The 17,516-nt window shown below is 39.9% G+C and overlaps 1 protein-coding gene across 6 annotated transcripts in view; it reads left to right on the forward strand.

Annotated features, from left to right (window-relative positions):
* Positions 1-17,516, forward strand: part of greb1l (GREB1 like retinoic acid receptor coactivator) — a 294,398-nt gene that overhangs the window by 153,706 nt on the left and 123,176 nt on the right. For all 6 annotated transcript variants that reach the window (XM_072255747.1, XM_072255773.1, XM_072255784.1 and 3 more), the window contains exon 3: positions 2,966-3,125. In XM_072255747.1, the coding sequence (XP_072111848.1) occupies positions 2,969-3,125 (157 nt within the window). In that variant the 5' untranslated portion in view covers positions 2,966-2,968. The remainder of the gene's footprint in view (positions 1-2,965; positions 3,126-17,516) is intronic.

Raw genomic sequence — 17,516 nt, forward strand, 5'->3', positions numbered from 1 at the left:
AGACCCCCACTCCCCTCCCCATACCAGTCAGTGATGCAACCTGTCGGAATGTTCTCCACAGTACATCTATAATTTTGTAGTGTATTTGTTGACATACCAAATCTCTTCAAGCTCCTAATGAAGTATTGTTGCTGTCTTGCCTTCTTATTAACTGCATTGATATGTTGGGACCAGGTTAGATCGTCAGAGATCTTGACACCCAGGAACTTGAAACTGCTCACTCTCTCCACTTCTGATTCCTCTGTGGATTGGTATGTATTCCTTCATCTTGCCCTTCCTGAAGTCCACAGTCAGCTCTTATGTCTTACTGACATTGACTGCCAGGTTGTTGCTGTGACACCACTCCACTAGTTGGCATATCTCGCTCCTGTATGTTCTCTTGTCACTAACAATGGTTGTATCACGAGCAAAATTATAGATGCTTTTTGAGCTATGCCTAGCCACATAATCATGGGTATAGAGAGAGAGTGGAGCAGTGGGCTAAGCACACAAATGTGAGGTTCACCAGTGTTGATCGTCAGTGAGGAGATGTCATCACCAATCTGCACAGACTGTGGTCTTCCATTTAGAAATTCGAAGATCCAATTGCAGAGGGAGGTACAGAGGCCCATATTCTGCAACTTCTCAATCAGAATTATAGGAATGATGGTATTAAATGTTGAGCTATAGTCAATGAACAGCATCTGACATAGGTGTTTGTGTTGTCCAGGTGGTCTAGAACCCTGTGAGGAGCCATTGAAATTGCATCTGCCGTTGACCTATTGTGGCGATAGGCAAATTGCAACGGGTCCAGGTCCTTGCTGAGGCAGGAGTTCAGTCTAGTCATGACCAACCTCCTAAAGAATTTCATCACTGTAGATGTGAGTGCTATCAGGCTCACATTATTCTTCTTAGTGAGCCACCTACTGTACATAAACTGTTGGAGTTCTGAGGAATTTACTCCCACAGTGATATTGAGAGTGGACTTAGACCCAGTGGTTGCTGTAGTTTAAGAAGTCAACTCACCACCGTATGGAAGTAGGAGATTCATTAAATGCTAACCTTGCCGTTTATGGTGAAATCTTTTGTGTTAATGAAAAAAACATGGCTGAGGCTGTTAACATTATAAATTATAACGATGGTAACAGAGGTATTGCCCGAACATGACAATATCTGTCTTTAAAAATTCATACTAGTGCTTGATGATAACATAAAGACTTGGTTGTCATAAAGGCCTGTGGCTTTGAAGCCAGGCTAGAGGTTTAACACTAGAAGAAGAGGTCTCATTATGAGTCAATTTTGTTTCTTACTGAGGACGAAGAAACAAAACTACAAAAACATTAAGTGCAAAATGGCAAAAAAGCTGTGACTTTTTTCCAAATTGTTACCTGACCAAAATTCTAATCCATTCGCAACACTGCATCCACTTCACTGGGCTGATCAATTTTAACAGCAGAGCTCACTGTTTTGATTTCTTGTTTGGGAATCTTAATAATGCAGCATTGGATTTTTAAGTGAAGGTGGAGGAAGTGGTAAAAATTCCATACTTGATAGAATGTGGTAAAATATTTGTTCCTCACCTTCTCTCATTAACGTATTGATATTAGCTGGAGTTTAATTTCATTGAAATTATTTGCTCTTAGTGGTTTTTCTTGCTATCCACTTTTCATTTGACAGATATGGCAAGTTGGCACCAGAAGTGAGCCAATTTTGTCTTTACTTGAATGCCATGGTGTATAGTGTTAGCAGATTGCAATGAGCTTCCAGATTTGGTTTGGTTCTGACTTTCTGCTAATGATTAGCTATCCATGTGTTTGCAGCTTTAAAACTCTGCCTAAGTAACTAACACTTAGTACACTTAGTAAAATAAAGACAAATAAAAAAATTGACTTCTCAACAATAGGAACAAAATACAGGGTGAGCACCCCTTATCCAAATTTTTTTGCGCACTGACATAATGCCACAAACTGTAAATTCCCACAAAGCACTGGGAAGGTTCCCAGGTAATGCACAAGTCTCTGCACACCACAGACAGTGCTATGAAGTGACCTCACATATATAATCAGCAGAAGTTAATGAAAAATAGAAAAGCACTGCATAAAGTGAAAATGAAGATCTCAATCTTATTTTGAAAGGGTGAATTCGTCAGAATTGCTTAACAGTATGCTGTTCATGAAACAAGCGAAGATCTATCACGATGAACTGAAAATTGAAGTTAATTGTGAGTAAGCAGTAGGCTGGTTGTATTAAATTTTTAGTGGTGAAAAAGCATCTTCTGATCACGAAGGGGCAGATAAACTCATTGGTGGGTTTGCCAAGATAATTGCTGATGAAGATCTAACATGCTGAACGGATACATCACTACATATGTGTAGCACATCAACTCAGAGTCGGAAATGATGGCGATGCCAAAGAGCCACTGACTGTCCACCCAGGCAGCCGAGGTAGTGATAGCTTACCTTTCTGATGGTTCAATGTACACATTATTGCTTCATGAACAAAATTATTTAAAATATTATTTAAAACTCCCCCCCCCCCCATCATAGTTGCTGTAGAATGGGCAGCTGTTTGAAATTGATGGCAGATATATTCAACTCTGACTGTCTGCGGAGGACTCAACTCCATCACGTCAGACTGTGCTCCGAATATGGACTGTTCACTCTGTGAGCTCCACACCAGCTGTACATAAGCTGTATAATGTAAATGGATTTTGTGTTTAGACTTGGGTCCCATCCCCAAGGTATCTCACTATATAGATGCAAATATTCTAAAATACAAAATCTGAAACACTTCTGGCCCCAAGCATTTCAGGTAAGAGGTGCTCAACCTTACATTTAAAGTTTTTGTTGGTGATGCATATTTTAAATAATCATGCATTCTACTGAACAGTGATGTTCTAAGTATCCCCAGTATTTATATTCAGAATACTGATAATCAGCTTATTAATTTGTTCATTATTGATTATGCTGCCTTTCCTCACTTTCAGACCATGGGAAATTCATATGCTGGACAAATGAAATCTGCACGTTTTGAAGAGGCTCTTCACAATTCCATAGAAGCATCACTTCGATCCAACAGTATTTCTCCTCAGCCAATCTTCTCTCAACTCTACCTTGAGTCAGATCAACCACCTCTGTCCCCTGAAGGTCAGGATTACCTCAGTTTGATTTTATGCCTCATTGTTTTGATTTTTAATCACTGTGTTCTGCTCACAGACTTGCCTTTATGTTTCCTTATTGACTTTCTATTTAAAATTCTGATAGTAAATACTTGAATGCTTGTCAGAATGGTCAAATCACTTGCCCCAGTAATTAATCATCTTTGTGGGGGAGAGAGGAGGGTAGGATTGGTGATTGTGCTTTTATGTGTACATTTGAGGCATCAGCCAAATTGGCCGAACGTGGGGTGATGTGATTGAATGAATAAAGCATCAATGTTATTTTTTTGTCACCATATATTTAACAGTCAAGGCCAGACTTTGAAAGGGAGACTGATGAGTGACTGCTTTGACAACATTTTACGTCCATTTCAACCCTTTCAGTTGACTCCATTTATCTTCAATTCACATTTTAAAAGGAATAGCCAGAGCACCATAGATAGACAAATTGCGAATTTAGTCCTTTCCTTTTTTAAGATGCTTATGATGTTAATACAAAAGACAATATGACGTATCTTTACAAAAATGTACCAGTTCTTTGCAATTTATTTTGATTCTAGCTAATTAATTTGGTAGGCTTTTGCTACAACACACTGTATCTCATTTGGACAACTTCATCATGGATTTGGGGGGCAAAGAATTTTAAAGATTAAACTTTGAATTTGCTCTTAAATTCAAACAATTCATTTTGAATTCAGTGGCTAAAGATCTATGATGCATTTGATGCAGATAGGTAACAGTCAGGTGAGCTGTCAAGAGAGGGCTATTGTATTTTATTTATCTCCTCTGACTTACTTGCCCCATCCCTGTGCTAATCCAGTTATTTCCAAATTTACTAGATGGGGCTGTGTCATGATCCGGTCCGTAAAGTCCATATTCCGGTTCACGGTCCGGTCCATCGATCCTTGCTCCAGGTTTTCTTTTTTTTAAAAATCTTTTTATTGAATTAGTACACAAAAGGTAAAACATATAGAAACTGATACACCGTTGCGATATAAATTTACAAGAGATATTAATACATAAAAACAATACAAACAGTGCAAATTAGTTATAAAATAACGAGGTAATATAGTAGTATACTAATTTTCCATATATATCAATAAGGAGAAGAAAAAAAACCCAAAAAAAAACCCACCATGCAACTAACCTAAAAAGCAAAGCAAAGCAATGAGCTAACTAGGTACCCAGTAGACTTAAACAACTTAAACAATCACGTCCCCAAACCTGACCTCCATTAGTAACAGTTAAAAACCAAGAAGGGAATGTAAATGTGGTCAAAGAGAAAAAAAAAAGTTACATTAAATGAAAATGTTGAATAAAAGATCTCCAGGTCTGTTCAAATTTAACTGAAGTATCATAAAAATTACTTCTGATTTTTTTTCCAAATTTAAACATAGTATCGTTTGAGAAAACCAAAAAACTGTAGTTGGGACATTAATCTCCTTCCAATGTTGTAAAATACATCTTTTCGCCATTAAAATAAGAAATGCAATCATTCTACGGGCTGAAGGGGAAAGATTACAGGAGGTTAAGGAAGCTATCTCCCCATGACATCTATCACAAAGAGGGTTAATATGAGAGTAAAAACGAGCTAATTTATCTTCAGACATATGTGCTCTGTGAACAACTTTAAATTGAATTAGGGAATGTTTGGAACAGATAGAGGAAGTATTGACTAGTTGTAAAATATGCGCCCAGTCATCTGCCAAAATAGTAAAGCCCAATTCCTTTTCCCAGTCGGACCTAATCTTATCGAATGGAGCTATCCTAAGTTCCATGATAGAATTATAAATAATAACCGTTACACCTTTGACACGGGTTAAGGTTAATTATAGTATCTAAAATATTTATAGGGGGTAACGACGGAAAGGAGGAAAGGATGGTACTTAGGAAATCTCTAACTTGCAGATATCTAAAAAAATGTATTCTTCCTAAGTTATATTTGTTAGGTAACTGTTCAAAAGACATAAGAGAGCCATCTGAAAATAAATCCAAAAACCGTGATATACCATTAGTCTTCCAAATTTGAAAGGCACGGTCCATAGAGGAAGGGGGAAAGAATATATTGCCTAAAATAGGAATCACCAACACAAATTGATTAAGATTGAAAAATTTCTGGAATTGAAACCAGATGCGTAAGGTATGTTTAACTATCGGGTTACAAACCTGTTTATGGCATTTCAAATCGAAATGAAGAGAAGAGCCTAAAATGGAGCCAAGTGCGTAACCTTGAGCAGATTGTAATTCCAATACTACCCATTTAGGAATGGGTAGCATGTCTTGGTCAAGTAACCAAAATTTCATGTGTCGAATATTAATTGCCCAATAATAAAATCTAAAATTAGGTAATGCCAAGCCTCCATCTCTCTTAGCTTTCCGTAGATGTATTCTACCCAGTCTCCGGTTTTTATTTTGCCAAATAAATGAAGAAATTTTAGAGTCAACTTTGTCAAAAAAGGATTTTGAAACAATAATCGGTAATGCCTGAAATATATATAAAAATTTTGGCAGAATAAACATCTTACAGCATTAATACGACAAATCAAAGTTAAATAAAGTGGAGACCATTTAAAGGAAAGTTGTGTAATGTGGTCAATTAAGGATAGGAAATTAGTCTTAAATAAATCCTTATGTTTACAGGTAATTCAGGATCGGTTTGTGACGGGGTATAGACAATGTTTAAAAGTGTACAAATATTATAAAAAGAATAATGATTCTTAATAAAACCCGTTTGGTCTTCTGAAATAATATAAGGATGTGCTTTTTCTAGTCTGTTTGCTAATAACTTAGAAAAAAATTTTGAATCAACATTTACCAAGGGTATTGGTCTATAAGATGCACATTGAGCAGGGTCTTTATCCTTCTTTAATATTAAAAAAATTGATGCTCTATAAAAGGATTCGGGTAGTTTACCAAGTTTTAATGAGGCCTCCAGAACCCTGAATAGCCAAGGGATTAATGAGGGTGCAAAAAATTTAAAAGATTCCACGGTAAACCCATCAGGACCAGGACTTTCCCCGAGTTCATAGAAAAAATAACATTCTTAATCTCATCAGTGGTAAAGGAAGTGTCTGACATAGAGCATATATTGTGTGAAATCTTAGGAAAGTCTAGGTTATCTAAAAAGTCATACATATGTTTAGAATCTCGTGGAGACTCTGATTGGTATAAAGAGGAATAGAAGTCAAAAAAGGATTGATTAATCTCAGCTTGTTCAAATGTCAGTTGATCTTTTTGATTATAAATCTGATTAATTTGAAATTTAGTAGAGTTAGTCTTCAACTGATTAGCCAACAGTTTACCAACTTTGTCACTATGTATATAAAATTCACTTCTTGTTTTCATTAATTGATTTGCAGTAGAGGACGAAAGTAATAAACTGTGTTCCATTTGAAGTTCAGTTCTTTGTTTATACAACTTCTCAGAGGGAGCTGTAGCATATTTCTTATCAATTTCCTTAATCTTGTCCAGAAGTACCAGCTCCTCCTCCTTCAACCTTTTCCTCAGAGCAACAGAGTACGAAATGATCTGACCACGAATATAAGCTTTAAAAGTATCCCAAAGGGTGTTCATGGATATATCCTCTGTACAGTTAATTGTAAAAAACAGATCAATCTGTTCATTCATAAAATTAACAAAATCCAAGTCCTGAAGCAACAGCGAATTAAAACACCATTGTCTATGATTTTGTGTATTGGCCAATATTTTAATAGAAAGCTTAAGTGGAGCATGGTCCGAAATAGTTATAGAGTCATATTCACATTTAACCACTGAAGAAGTAAGACGAGAGTCAATAAAAAAATAATCAATTCTTGAATAAGAGTGATGAACATGTGAAAAAAAAAGAGAAGTCTTTTTCCTGGGGGTGCAAAAACCGCCAAATGTCCATCAACCCTGAATCTGAGAGAAATGAATTAACCAAGGTTACGGATTTATTGGGTAGGGTCTGTATAGGAGCCGAACGGTCCAATAATGGGGATAAACAAGTATTAAGATCTCCGCCCCAGATTAGTGAAAACTCATTCAACTTCGGGAACAAATTAAATAATAATTTATAAAATTCCGGAGAGTCCAAGTTTGGAGCATAGACGTTTACCAAAACTACCTTTTTATTGAAGAGTAAACCACTAACCAGTAAAAATCTACCATTCGGATCAGAAATAATATCATGTTGCACAAAAGTGATTGAGGGATCTATAAAGATAGAAATGCCTGTTGGGTTTAACTTCCTCTTTTTGCTCTACATGAGGGCAGAAATGTTTTCTTCGGTTTAATTAATATGGTTGTCAAACTTTTTTTAACTGCGTCATTCCTTTCTTCTTCCCTGGGGATTCTGGGTGGCCATTTCCACAGCATCATTTTACGCACATACCTGGAGGCTTTAAACTTTGTAGTCTTTTATGTAGTTTTTGTAGTTTTTTTTGGCTAGTTTATGCTGATATTTCATCTTCTTCTTTAATTATACGGTCTGTTGTAGGTTAACGGTTTTCTTTATATATACCTGTTTTTTCTTTGTATTATATCGTTTTCGTTTTAATCTGTATACTTTTTTTAATTCTTTTACTGTTTTATAACTTTAGCTGATCTTTCTATATTTACACATTTTTAGTGAGCGTCTATCGGAAGTCATGGGGGTAGATCTAGTGCTTGCTTCTTTCTGGCTAGTCTTAGATTTAGCTTTGAGGTTACGGGGTGGGGGGTGTGGGGGGGGCTTCACTTTTTAGTTTTTCTTTCTCCTTGGGCTATTTATATTATTGAAGTTGGAATTGGAATGATAGTGTTGACCCTTCCAGAACTTAAAAAAACGTAATCTGCCCCCCCTTCCGCACATGGGTCTCTTGTAAGAATAGAATATGTGCTTTAAATCTCCGGAATACTTTATAGATTTTTTTCCTTTTAATTGGATGATTAAGACCATTAGTATTCCAAGAGACAAAATTAATAGTAGATTCCATAATCTCTAAAGTCAACCCTCAAATAAAGGAGGATTGACAATAGGTTCGACCCACGAACCCGGAAAGGGAACAGAGTAAACATGAGATATCGAGAAAGAGGACGCGACAAATACTTCAATAATGTAAATAGCCCAAGAAGAAAGAAAAACTAAAAAGTGAAGCCCCCCCCACACCCCCCACCCCATAACCTCAAAGCTAAATCTAAGATAAACTAGCCAGAAAGAAGCAAGCACTAGATCTACCCCCATGACTTCCGATAGACGCTCACTAAAAATGTGTAAATATAGAAAGATCAGCGAAAGTTATAAAACAGTAAAAGAATAAAAAAAAGTATACAGATTAAAACGAAAACGATATAATACAAAGAAAAAACAGGTATATATAAAGAAAACCGTTAACCTACGACAGACCGTATAATTAAAGAAGAATATGAAATATCAGCATAAACTAGCCAAAAAAAAACTACAAAAACTACATAAAAGACTACAAAGTTTAAGGCCTCCAGGTATGTGCGTAAAATGATGCTGTGGAAATGGCCACTCAGAATCCCCAGGGAAGAAGAAAGGACTGACGCAGTTAAAAAAGTTTGACAACCATATTAATTAAACTGAAAGAGGAAGTTAAACCCAACAGATTAACAGTCTCCGATCGGACAGAGATGATTTAATAGTGCAATTAGGATGTTCAAGGCAATTGTTGATCCAGGTAACTCTGGGCTTCCGACGGAGAGTCGAAAAAACAGGAAGAGCCATCAGACAATCAAATCCTTAAACGTGCGGGATAAAGCAACACTGGTTTTAAATCCATCTTGTAGGTCCGACATCACAGATGTGTAACGAACACGTTGATCACAAACCTGTTTACTAAAATCCTCCACCAATCGAAAACGGAGATCCGAGAAATCAATATAGCCTTTAGGTCGAGCGAAGCGAAGCAGCTTCTCCTTGTCTTGAAAATAATGAAATCATAAAATAACATGCCAAGGTTTATCTGAGTTAGGCGAATATAGTGGGATTCGGTGAGCCCTGTCCAATAGTGGTGGTTGATCAGGAAATAAAGTGGGAAATGAATCTTTTAAAAGTTGAGAGAAAAACTTTATAGGGTCATCAGATTTGGCAGCTTCATGAATACCAATAATTCGAATGTTTTGACGTCGCATTCTGCATTCTAAATCAGAATTTTTAAAGGTAAGAAAGTCAAGTTTTTTCTTCATTGTAGTAATTGTTTCTTCAATTTTTCCCATTTTCAGTTCATTCTGTTGCGTGGAAACTTGGAGATTAGATATAGCAGTCTGATGTTCTGTGATAGATGTTTTCATTTTATCAATTTCATCGATGATTTTCTCCAGCCTAGATGAAATTTCCACACAAATCAGATCCGATATAGCTTGCATAGTTACCGCCGGTTCAATCGGAGGAGGGCCGGTGGCTTTCGGTCTAACCGGAGGTTTGCCGTCTTTCCCGTTCTTAGACATACCGGACCTTAAAAACATCCAAATATATAATAGCAATCCGCTGCAAGGTATTGTAAAAGTCGATGCCTTAAAAGTTAGCTTAAATAAAGCTGATCATAGGATAAAGCTCAGAGGTGATGGAGCGAGTCAAGAACACGACTTCACTCCATGAGGTCTACCGGAAGTCTCCTCCAGGTTTTCCTGTCTACCCTGTTTCTGTTCTTGTTGAGCTCTAATTGAGGCAGCTGATGCTCATTGGGGCTGGCTGCATAAATACTTTCAGAGACCTGGGTGTGGCTGCTGGATTGTTCTTGTCCTTACTCTTTGTATCCCTTCCTCTGCCTTCTGTTTCCTCGCCTGAAGCCCTGCCTTGTCTTGCCGGTAACTCTTGCCTCACCTGAAGTTCTCGTCTCGCCTTGCATTGCCTGAAGCCTTGCCTTGGCTTGCTGGTAACTCTCGCCTTGTCTTGCCTGCAGTCTTGTCCTGGAGCCACCCTGTACCTAGCTCCCTTCCTGTCCCTTGCCCCCGCCCAGGTAAGCCAGGCCATCTTGCCGTTACCTGGGGTTGGTTCTGTCCCTTCCTGTCCCTTGCCTCTGTCGGGTAAGCTAGGCCGTATTGCTGTTACCCATGGTTGGTTCTGTCCCTTCCTGTCCCTTGCCTCCGTTGGGTAAGCCAGGCCGTCTTGCCGTTACCTGTGGTTGGTTCTGTCCCTTCCTGTCCCTTGCCTCTGTCGGGTGGTGATCTGTGCCCTGCCCAGGAGTACCGCACCCTGCCCAGGAGGAGCCTCTAGCCTCGGGCCTCCAGCCAAGCCTCTAGCCTTCTGCCTCCTGCCAAGCCTCACCTTTGGTCTCTAGCCTCAAGCCTGAAGACTCTAGCCTCCTGCCAATCCTCAAGCCTGAAGACTCCAGCCTCCTGCCTAGCCTGAAGCCTGAAGACTCCAGCCTCCTGCCTACCCTCAAGCCTGAAGACTCCACTCTCTTGCCAAGCCTCGCCTCAGGTCTCTAGCCTCTAGCCTCAAGCCTGAAGACTCAAGTCTCCTGCCTCCCGCCAAACCTCGTCTCAAGTCTCTAAGACTCCAGCCTCGTCTTGCCTGCCAGCCAAGGCTTGTCCTTGCCTAGTTCTGGGGTCCGAGCCAGAGGCAAGACCCAGGTACTGGATCCTTGTCCAGTCTCTGGCTCTGAGTCCAAGCCCGGGCTCTTAGCTCTCTTGTCCAGTCCTGTTCCGGGTTCCTGATTTTCATGTCCATGTCCTTACTCTCACCCTGTATCCTAGTCCTGTCCCTAGTACTTCAGTGTCTGTGTCTTGCACTTGGGTCCGTTCCCAGCCTATGACAGGCTGATAACAAGCATGTTTGTGATTTGCCACTTCTGTGACTCAAATTTCCAGATCATGGGCACAATTAATGGATGTTAGAAGCTATAGTTAGCTACCTTTAAATCATTTCAGCTAACACTGTTAGTTAAACTCCAAGATTGTCTTGGGCATAATTACCATGAAAGTTAACTTTTTGCCACAGCAGGACAGCACATTACAAACATGACAAAACATAAAATGTAACAAGAGAGCTGTAATGAGAGAATCCAAAGGCAAAATCACAAACAATAGTACTGGAAATGGAATTCCTATGATTGAGCACTGAGTGCTCAGCACGAAGCCTTTGCGTACAGACTTTCCATGAAGGAATGAGGCAGGCTATAATTGGCAGTCTGAGTCTTAAGGACGCAGTGGCAGCTGACCATTCTCTGAAGAACTGGAATGCTGAAACTTGGATGCCTACCGCTGTACAGTCAGGACTGTTTCAATAAACTATGTATAACTTGCGCAATAAAAGAAACATAACAACATTGGTGCAAGTTAAGGGAGAGAGAAAAGAAATTTATTGTGAGGGCATGTCAGGTTTTTGAGATCCATTCAAGAACCTTAATACAGTGGGAAAAAGCTGTTACAGAACTTGGTGTGGCCCTTCAGGCTCATGTACCTCCTCTCCAATGGCAGCAACGAGAAAATAGCATGCCCCATATTGCGGGAATTCTTAATAATGTATGTCATCTTCTTCACACATTGCCTCTTGAAGATGTCATCAGTGGTGGGGAGAGCTGTACCCAATATGGAACTGGCTGAGTCCATCACTCACCATAGTCTCTTGCGTTCTTGTGTATTGGAGATTCCATACCAGGTTGTGATACAATCAGTCCGAATGCTTTCCACAGTGCATCTGAAAAGATGTGTCTGAGGCGCCAATGACATACTGAATCTCCTTAAACTTCTAAGAGTGTAGAGATGCTGGCATGCCTTCTTTATGGTTACTTCTATATGCTGGGCTCAAGATATATCCTCTAACACAACCTTGCACACAATATCAGCAAAACCAAGGAACTGGTTTTGGATTTCAGGAAGGGAAATTTCAGGACTGGTGGTTGTTGTTATGACAGCACTCTACCTGCTGTTGCCTGGGAGTGTGCATGGACTGGAGCTTCAAGTATCTCATATAGGACCTGGCTTGGATGAAAGATCAGATCATCCAAAGACATATATAGTCAGTGGTAGCTAAAAATGTATACAGAGTAGTTTGAAGAAATTCAGTCTTTCATTTAATTAATTTGCTCTCTTTCATGACTACGTGTATCTGTTTCCTGACAACTTCAATAAATGAAAAACCAGGGATTCTGCAGATGCTGGAGTAGCACATGCAAAAGGCTAGAATAAACTTGTAGTCTTTCCCCTTCCCCTCCTTCTTATTCTGGCTTCTAGCCCTTTCCAGTCCTGATGAAGGGTCTTGGCCCGAAACATTGACTCTTTATTCCTCTCCATAGATGCCTGATCTGCTGACTTCCTTCAATAAGTGAACCAGTGATGACTTGGAGCTCACGGTCTAAAAGTGTTCATAATGACTGTTGTCTGAATACCACAGCTAGACAACTGAAGTTGGGGTGATCTGCATTCTGGAATGTAGAGAGTATAGGATGAACTGTTTGCCATTAGCCTTGCAGATCAGCTTCATTCCAACAGTAAGTTTGTTGGAAGCAAGATGTGAAATTGTAGAAGGATAATGCTTTTGTGAGCTTCAAAAGGGATTTGTCATTGTTGGTTGTATTCTTCTAATGTTGTCATGTAATGAGCATGTCTCCTTCTGAATAGTCCTGCATCACTTAGCTAGGCCAAAGCCTCAGTTGATGCTCGTCAATCATAAAGTTTGATCCAATGGATATGCACAGAGGCAGCAAACAGTAGAGTTAATACTGGCAGTCATAATAACAAGGAGGGTGCAGATGGCATATTTGACTTGCTTCATGTTAAACAGACAGAGGCTAATTGGCCATTGCAACCCCAATGAGTGTTCTCCAGTGTTATTCAGCTGTTTCCCCACTGCGCCATATTGCAGTTGTGCTCAGCATTGCCATCTTTTGTTCAAGTCCTGCAACTGCAGTGGTTCAGACAGCTCCATTAATGCCCAGAATTATAGAGACTAACCGATGAGCTCCCCTATACAGCACATCTACACTGCATCTAGTCAGAAATGAGCTAGACATGAGATGTCATTGCACCAGCCTTTCAAATAATTTGCAACCAGGTTTGAAAAGTTGACTTCAGTTAAGTGAATTTAGTATTTTTCTTTATTTCACTAAATCTTTTAATTCATTTAACTATTTATTATCTAACATTTTAAACTATTTTTGTATTATTTAAATTCTTCTGAGTAGTTTGTAATTGTTTCTGCTCATTGGAGACATTCAAGAGCAGCTCACTGGACAATGACAGCAGTGAGTCCCTGCTGCGTGAAGCTCAGTGGTAATGTATGAATGGCTCCACTTACCGGGATTGAGAAATATTTCTGCAGGAATAATGCTGAGAGTGACTTGCTAGGAGTAGGTGGGATTGGGCACAATCTGGTCCATCAAGTAGGTGATAGGGCACAAATTTAGGGCACCTAAATTATGAAAGTGGCAAAATCCATACTTCTGACTTCGTATGAAATGTTGGTAAAATGAACTAAAATCTCCTAGATTTACCACAGTGAAAAATGCTTAGGGCTTGTTAGTGAAAGACAAATGAAGATACTTACACAGTTGCAATGAGCAAGGTAGGTCAGATCACAATAGAAAATAATGCACAATTTGTGATATTTTGTCCCCATAGGGTATGAGTACAACTCCAGTCACCAGTTTAGGTTTTGTAATGTAAAGTTTTATATACTTTAACTTCAAGGGAAGTAATGTTTATTTAGAGATGAGCATCTGCAGGAATCCTTAAGGCTATTAATAGTTATAACTGTGAGAAATTATTTACCGTGGTCTGAAAATCCCTGGCAACCATGGAAAGAAGCCAAGAATGGTGAATATGAATGGAGAGCAAAGTTCCATTTTACACTGTGGGTGATAATTGCTTGGAATGGATTGCCTAGGGAGACACTTGAAAGTGATGTTATCAGTAACTCCAATAGGGAGTTTGTGAGAAAATCGATGATAGGAACGTATATTAAAGTATGTGCTGATTTTGTACTTGAATATAAACCAATAAGTTTTTTTTGTGTTGTGCTTTTCTGTATTCTTTTATAAATTTCCAAAACATGAAGTATTTGTGAACTGACAAGAAAGATGTGAGGGGTTGGGGTGGTTGGAGGTGTTCCACAAATTAATTCTCAGTTGATAATGGAGCCCTGGTTGGAACACAAGAGTATTTTACTTTTTGATTAATGTAATTAACCACTATTCAAATTGAGTTGTTCAAACAAATACCAAGTTAGTGCTAGAGGCTGGCACTAATTGTTCGTGTTTTCCCCCTTGATATTTCGATATAATGTAGAAGGAGGCCCTTTGCCTCACTGAGTTAATGCTGACTCCAAAAACATCTCCTCAAACCTATTTTTCTACTCATTCCCCTGTCACCTACTGTCATCTGACTTCTCCCCTGCTTTGCCTGGCATCCACCTAGGAGTTACATACAGTAGCCATCTAGTGCTGTTTTGGGATGTGTTAGAGGAAGGAAGCGTTAGAGCCCCAGAGAAGCTCATCAGTTATGGAGGGAATGTGCAAACTCCACACAGACAGCACCTAAGGTTAGGCTCGAACCCAGACTGCTGCAGCTGTGCACCAGGAGCATGTGTGCCACACCACCATGCCATGAGTACAAAATACTTTTGCATCCAACAAATTAACCTGACAACAGACATATTCTGAAATGCTTCATATAACCATACAACAATTACAGCATGGAAACAGGCCATCTCGGCCCTTCTAGTACATGCTGAACACTTACTCTCACCTAGTCCCACCGACCTGCACTCAGCCCATAACCCTCCTTTCCTTTCCTGTCCATACAGCCACCCAATTTTACTTTAAATGAAATATCGAACCTGCCTCTACCACTTCTGCTGGAAGCTCGTTCCACACAGCTACCACTCTCTGAGTAAAGAAGTTCCCCCTCATGTTACCCCTAAACTTTTGCCTCCTAACTCTCAACTCATTTTGTCTTGTTTGAATCTCCCCTACTCTCAATGGAAAACGCCTATCCACGTCAACTCTATCAATCCCCCTCATAATTTTAAATACCTCTATTAAGTCCCCCCTCAACCTTCTACACTCCAAAGAATAAAGACCCAACTTGTTCAACCTTTCTCAGTAACTTAGGTGCTGAAATCCAGGTAACACTCCAGTAAATCTTCTCTGTACTCTCTCTATTTTGTTGACATCTTTCCTATAATTTGGTGACCAGAACTGTACACAATACTCCAAATTTGGCCTCACCAGTGCCTTGTACAATTTTAACATTACATCCCAACTCCTATACTCAATGCTCTGATTTATAAAGGCCAGCATACCAAAAGCTTTCTTCACCACCCGACCCACATGAGATTCGACCTTCAGGGAGCTATGCACCATTATTCCACGATCCCTCTGTTCTACTGCATTCTTCAATGCCCTACCACTTACCATGTATGTCCTATTTTGATTAGTCCTACCAAAATGTAGCACCTCACAATTATCAGTATTAAACTCCATCTGCCATCTTTCAGCCCGCTCTTCTAACTGACCTAAATCTCTCTGCAAGCTTTGAAAACCGACTTCATTATCCACAACGCCACCTATCTTAGTATCATCTGCATACTTACTAATCCAACTTACCAGCCCATCATCCAGATCATTAATGTTTATGACGAACAACATTGGACCCAGTACAGATCCCTGAGGCACACCTCTAGTCACCGGCCTCCAATCTGACAAACAGTTATCCACCACTACTCTCTGGCATCTCCCATCCAGCCACTGTTGAATCCATTTTACTACTTCAATATTAATACCTAACGATTGAACCAACCTTCCATGTGGGACCTTGTCAAAGGCCTTACTGAAATCCATATAGACAACATCCAGTGCTTTACCGTTGTCAACATACCTAGTAACCTCTTCAAAAAAATTCAGTAAGATTTGTCAAACATGACCTTCCACGCACAAATCCATGTTGACTGTTCCTAATCAGACCCTGTCTATCCAGAGAATTATATATACCATCTCTAAGAATACTTTCCATCAATTTACCCACGACTGACGTCAAGCTCACAGGCTCATAATTGCTAGCTTTACTCTTAGGACCCTTTTTAAACAATGGAACAGCATGAGCAATATGCCAATCCTCCAGCACCATCCCCATTTCTAATGACATCTGAAATATTTCTGTCAGAGCCCCTGCTATTTCTACACTAATTTCCTTCAAGGTCCTAGGGAATATCCTGTCAGGACCTGGAGACTTATACACTTTTATATTCCTTGGCACCAGGGAGGCAACAGACCATCCGGGATTCTCGATCTCTTCCGCAGAACCTCTTATCTGTCCCCCTAACTATCGAATCCCCTATCACTACCGCTCTTCTCTTTTCCCTCCTTCCCTTCTGAGCTGAGGGTCCGGTCTCGGTGCCAGAGATGCAACCACTGCAACTTGTCCCTGGTCGGTCGTCCCCTTCAACAGTCTCCAAAATGATGTACTTGGTGGGAACGGACACAGGGGTGCTCTGCTCGTTCTGACTATTCCCCTTACCTCTTCTGACAGTCACCCAGCTACCTATCTCCTGACTCTTAGGGGTGACTGTCTCCCTGTAACTCCTGTTTATTTCTGCCTCTGCCTCACAAATGATCCGAAGTTCATCCAGCTCCAGCTCCAGTTCCCTAACTCGATTTGTCAGGAGCTGCAGCTGGATGCATCTTTCACAGGTGTAGTCATCAGGGATGATTGTGCTGTCCCTGACTTCCCACATACTGCAAATGGAGCACTCAACTGCCCTAACTGCTGCCTCCATTACCTACTCTTAAGGTAATTAGATTTATTAAAGGAACTTACCCAGCCTTACCTCACTTGGAGTGAAGATCTTCCTCAGCCTCTGCTCGCCGAAGCCTTCCTACTCTGTCTCCCTCTACTCCGTCGCCCGCTACAACGTCCTGGTGCCATTGTGAATAAAATATTCATTCTTGACAAAAACTATCTAATGTCTTGTATGAATGGTATTCAAAGTAGGGTGTTCACCCATCGGTCACTTCATAAGTTGTTGCCTCTGAATCATTAAGGTGTACCTTTGTTGAGACCTATCAGTCTTCTTGGAATATTGAAGTCGGTTAGTGGATGCCAATATCTCAGCTTTGGAAATCTAAGTTACTGGTTTTCTTCCACAAAGAATTTCAAGTATCCATTCCACTACAAAGAATGCTGCTTGCATTTGCAGAGTGCCATCTACCTCGCTCACTTCCTCAACCTACTTGCTCTCCTGGCTCCTCTTACAGAGTGCTCTGTAAACTTAACTCACTTAAAACTTTGAGCTGACCTTAAAACTTTTCTGCTGGCATCTGAGAAGATGGACATTTTAATCAAAATATAAATCCTATTTCTGATTGCCTCTGAGGATCTATAAGATTTTCCTAATAATGTTCCCACTAGTTCAGTCATGAATACTTGGTGATGATGAGACCCAGGAACAATCAGATTT

Source organism: Mobula birostris, chromosome 1 (genome assembly GCF_030028105.1).
Source record: "Mobula birostris isolate sMobBir1 chromosome 1, sMobBir1.hap1, whole genome shotgun sequence".
Lineage (NCBI taxonomy): Eukaryota > Metazoa > Chordata > Chondrichthyes > Myliobatiformes > Myliobatidae > Mobula > Mobula birostris.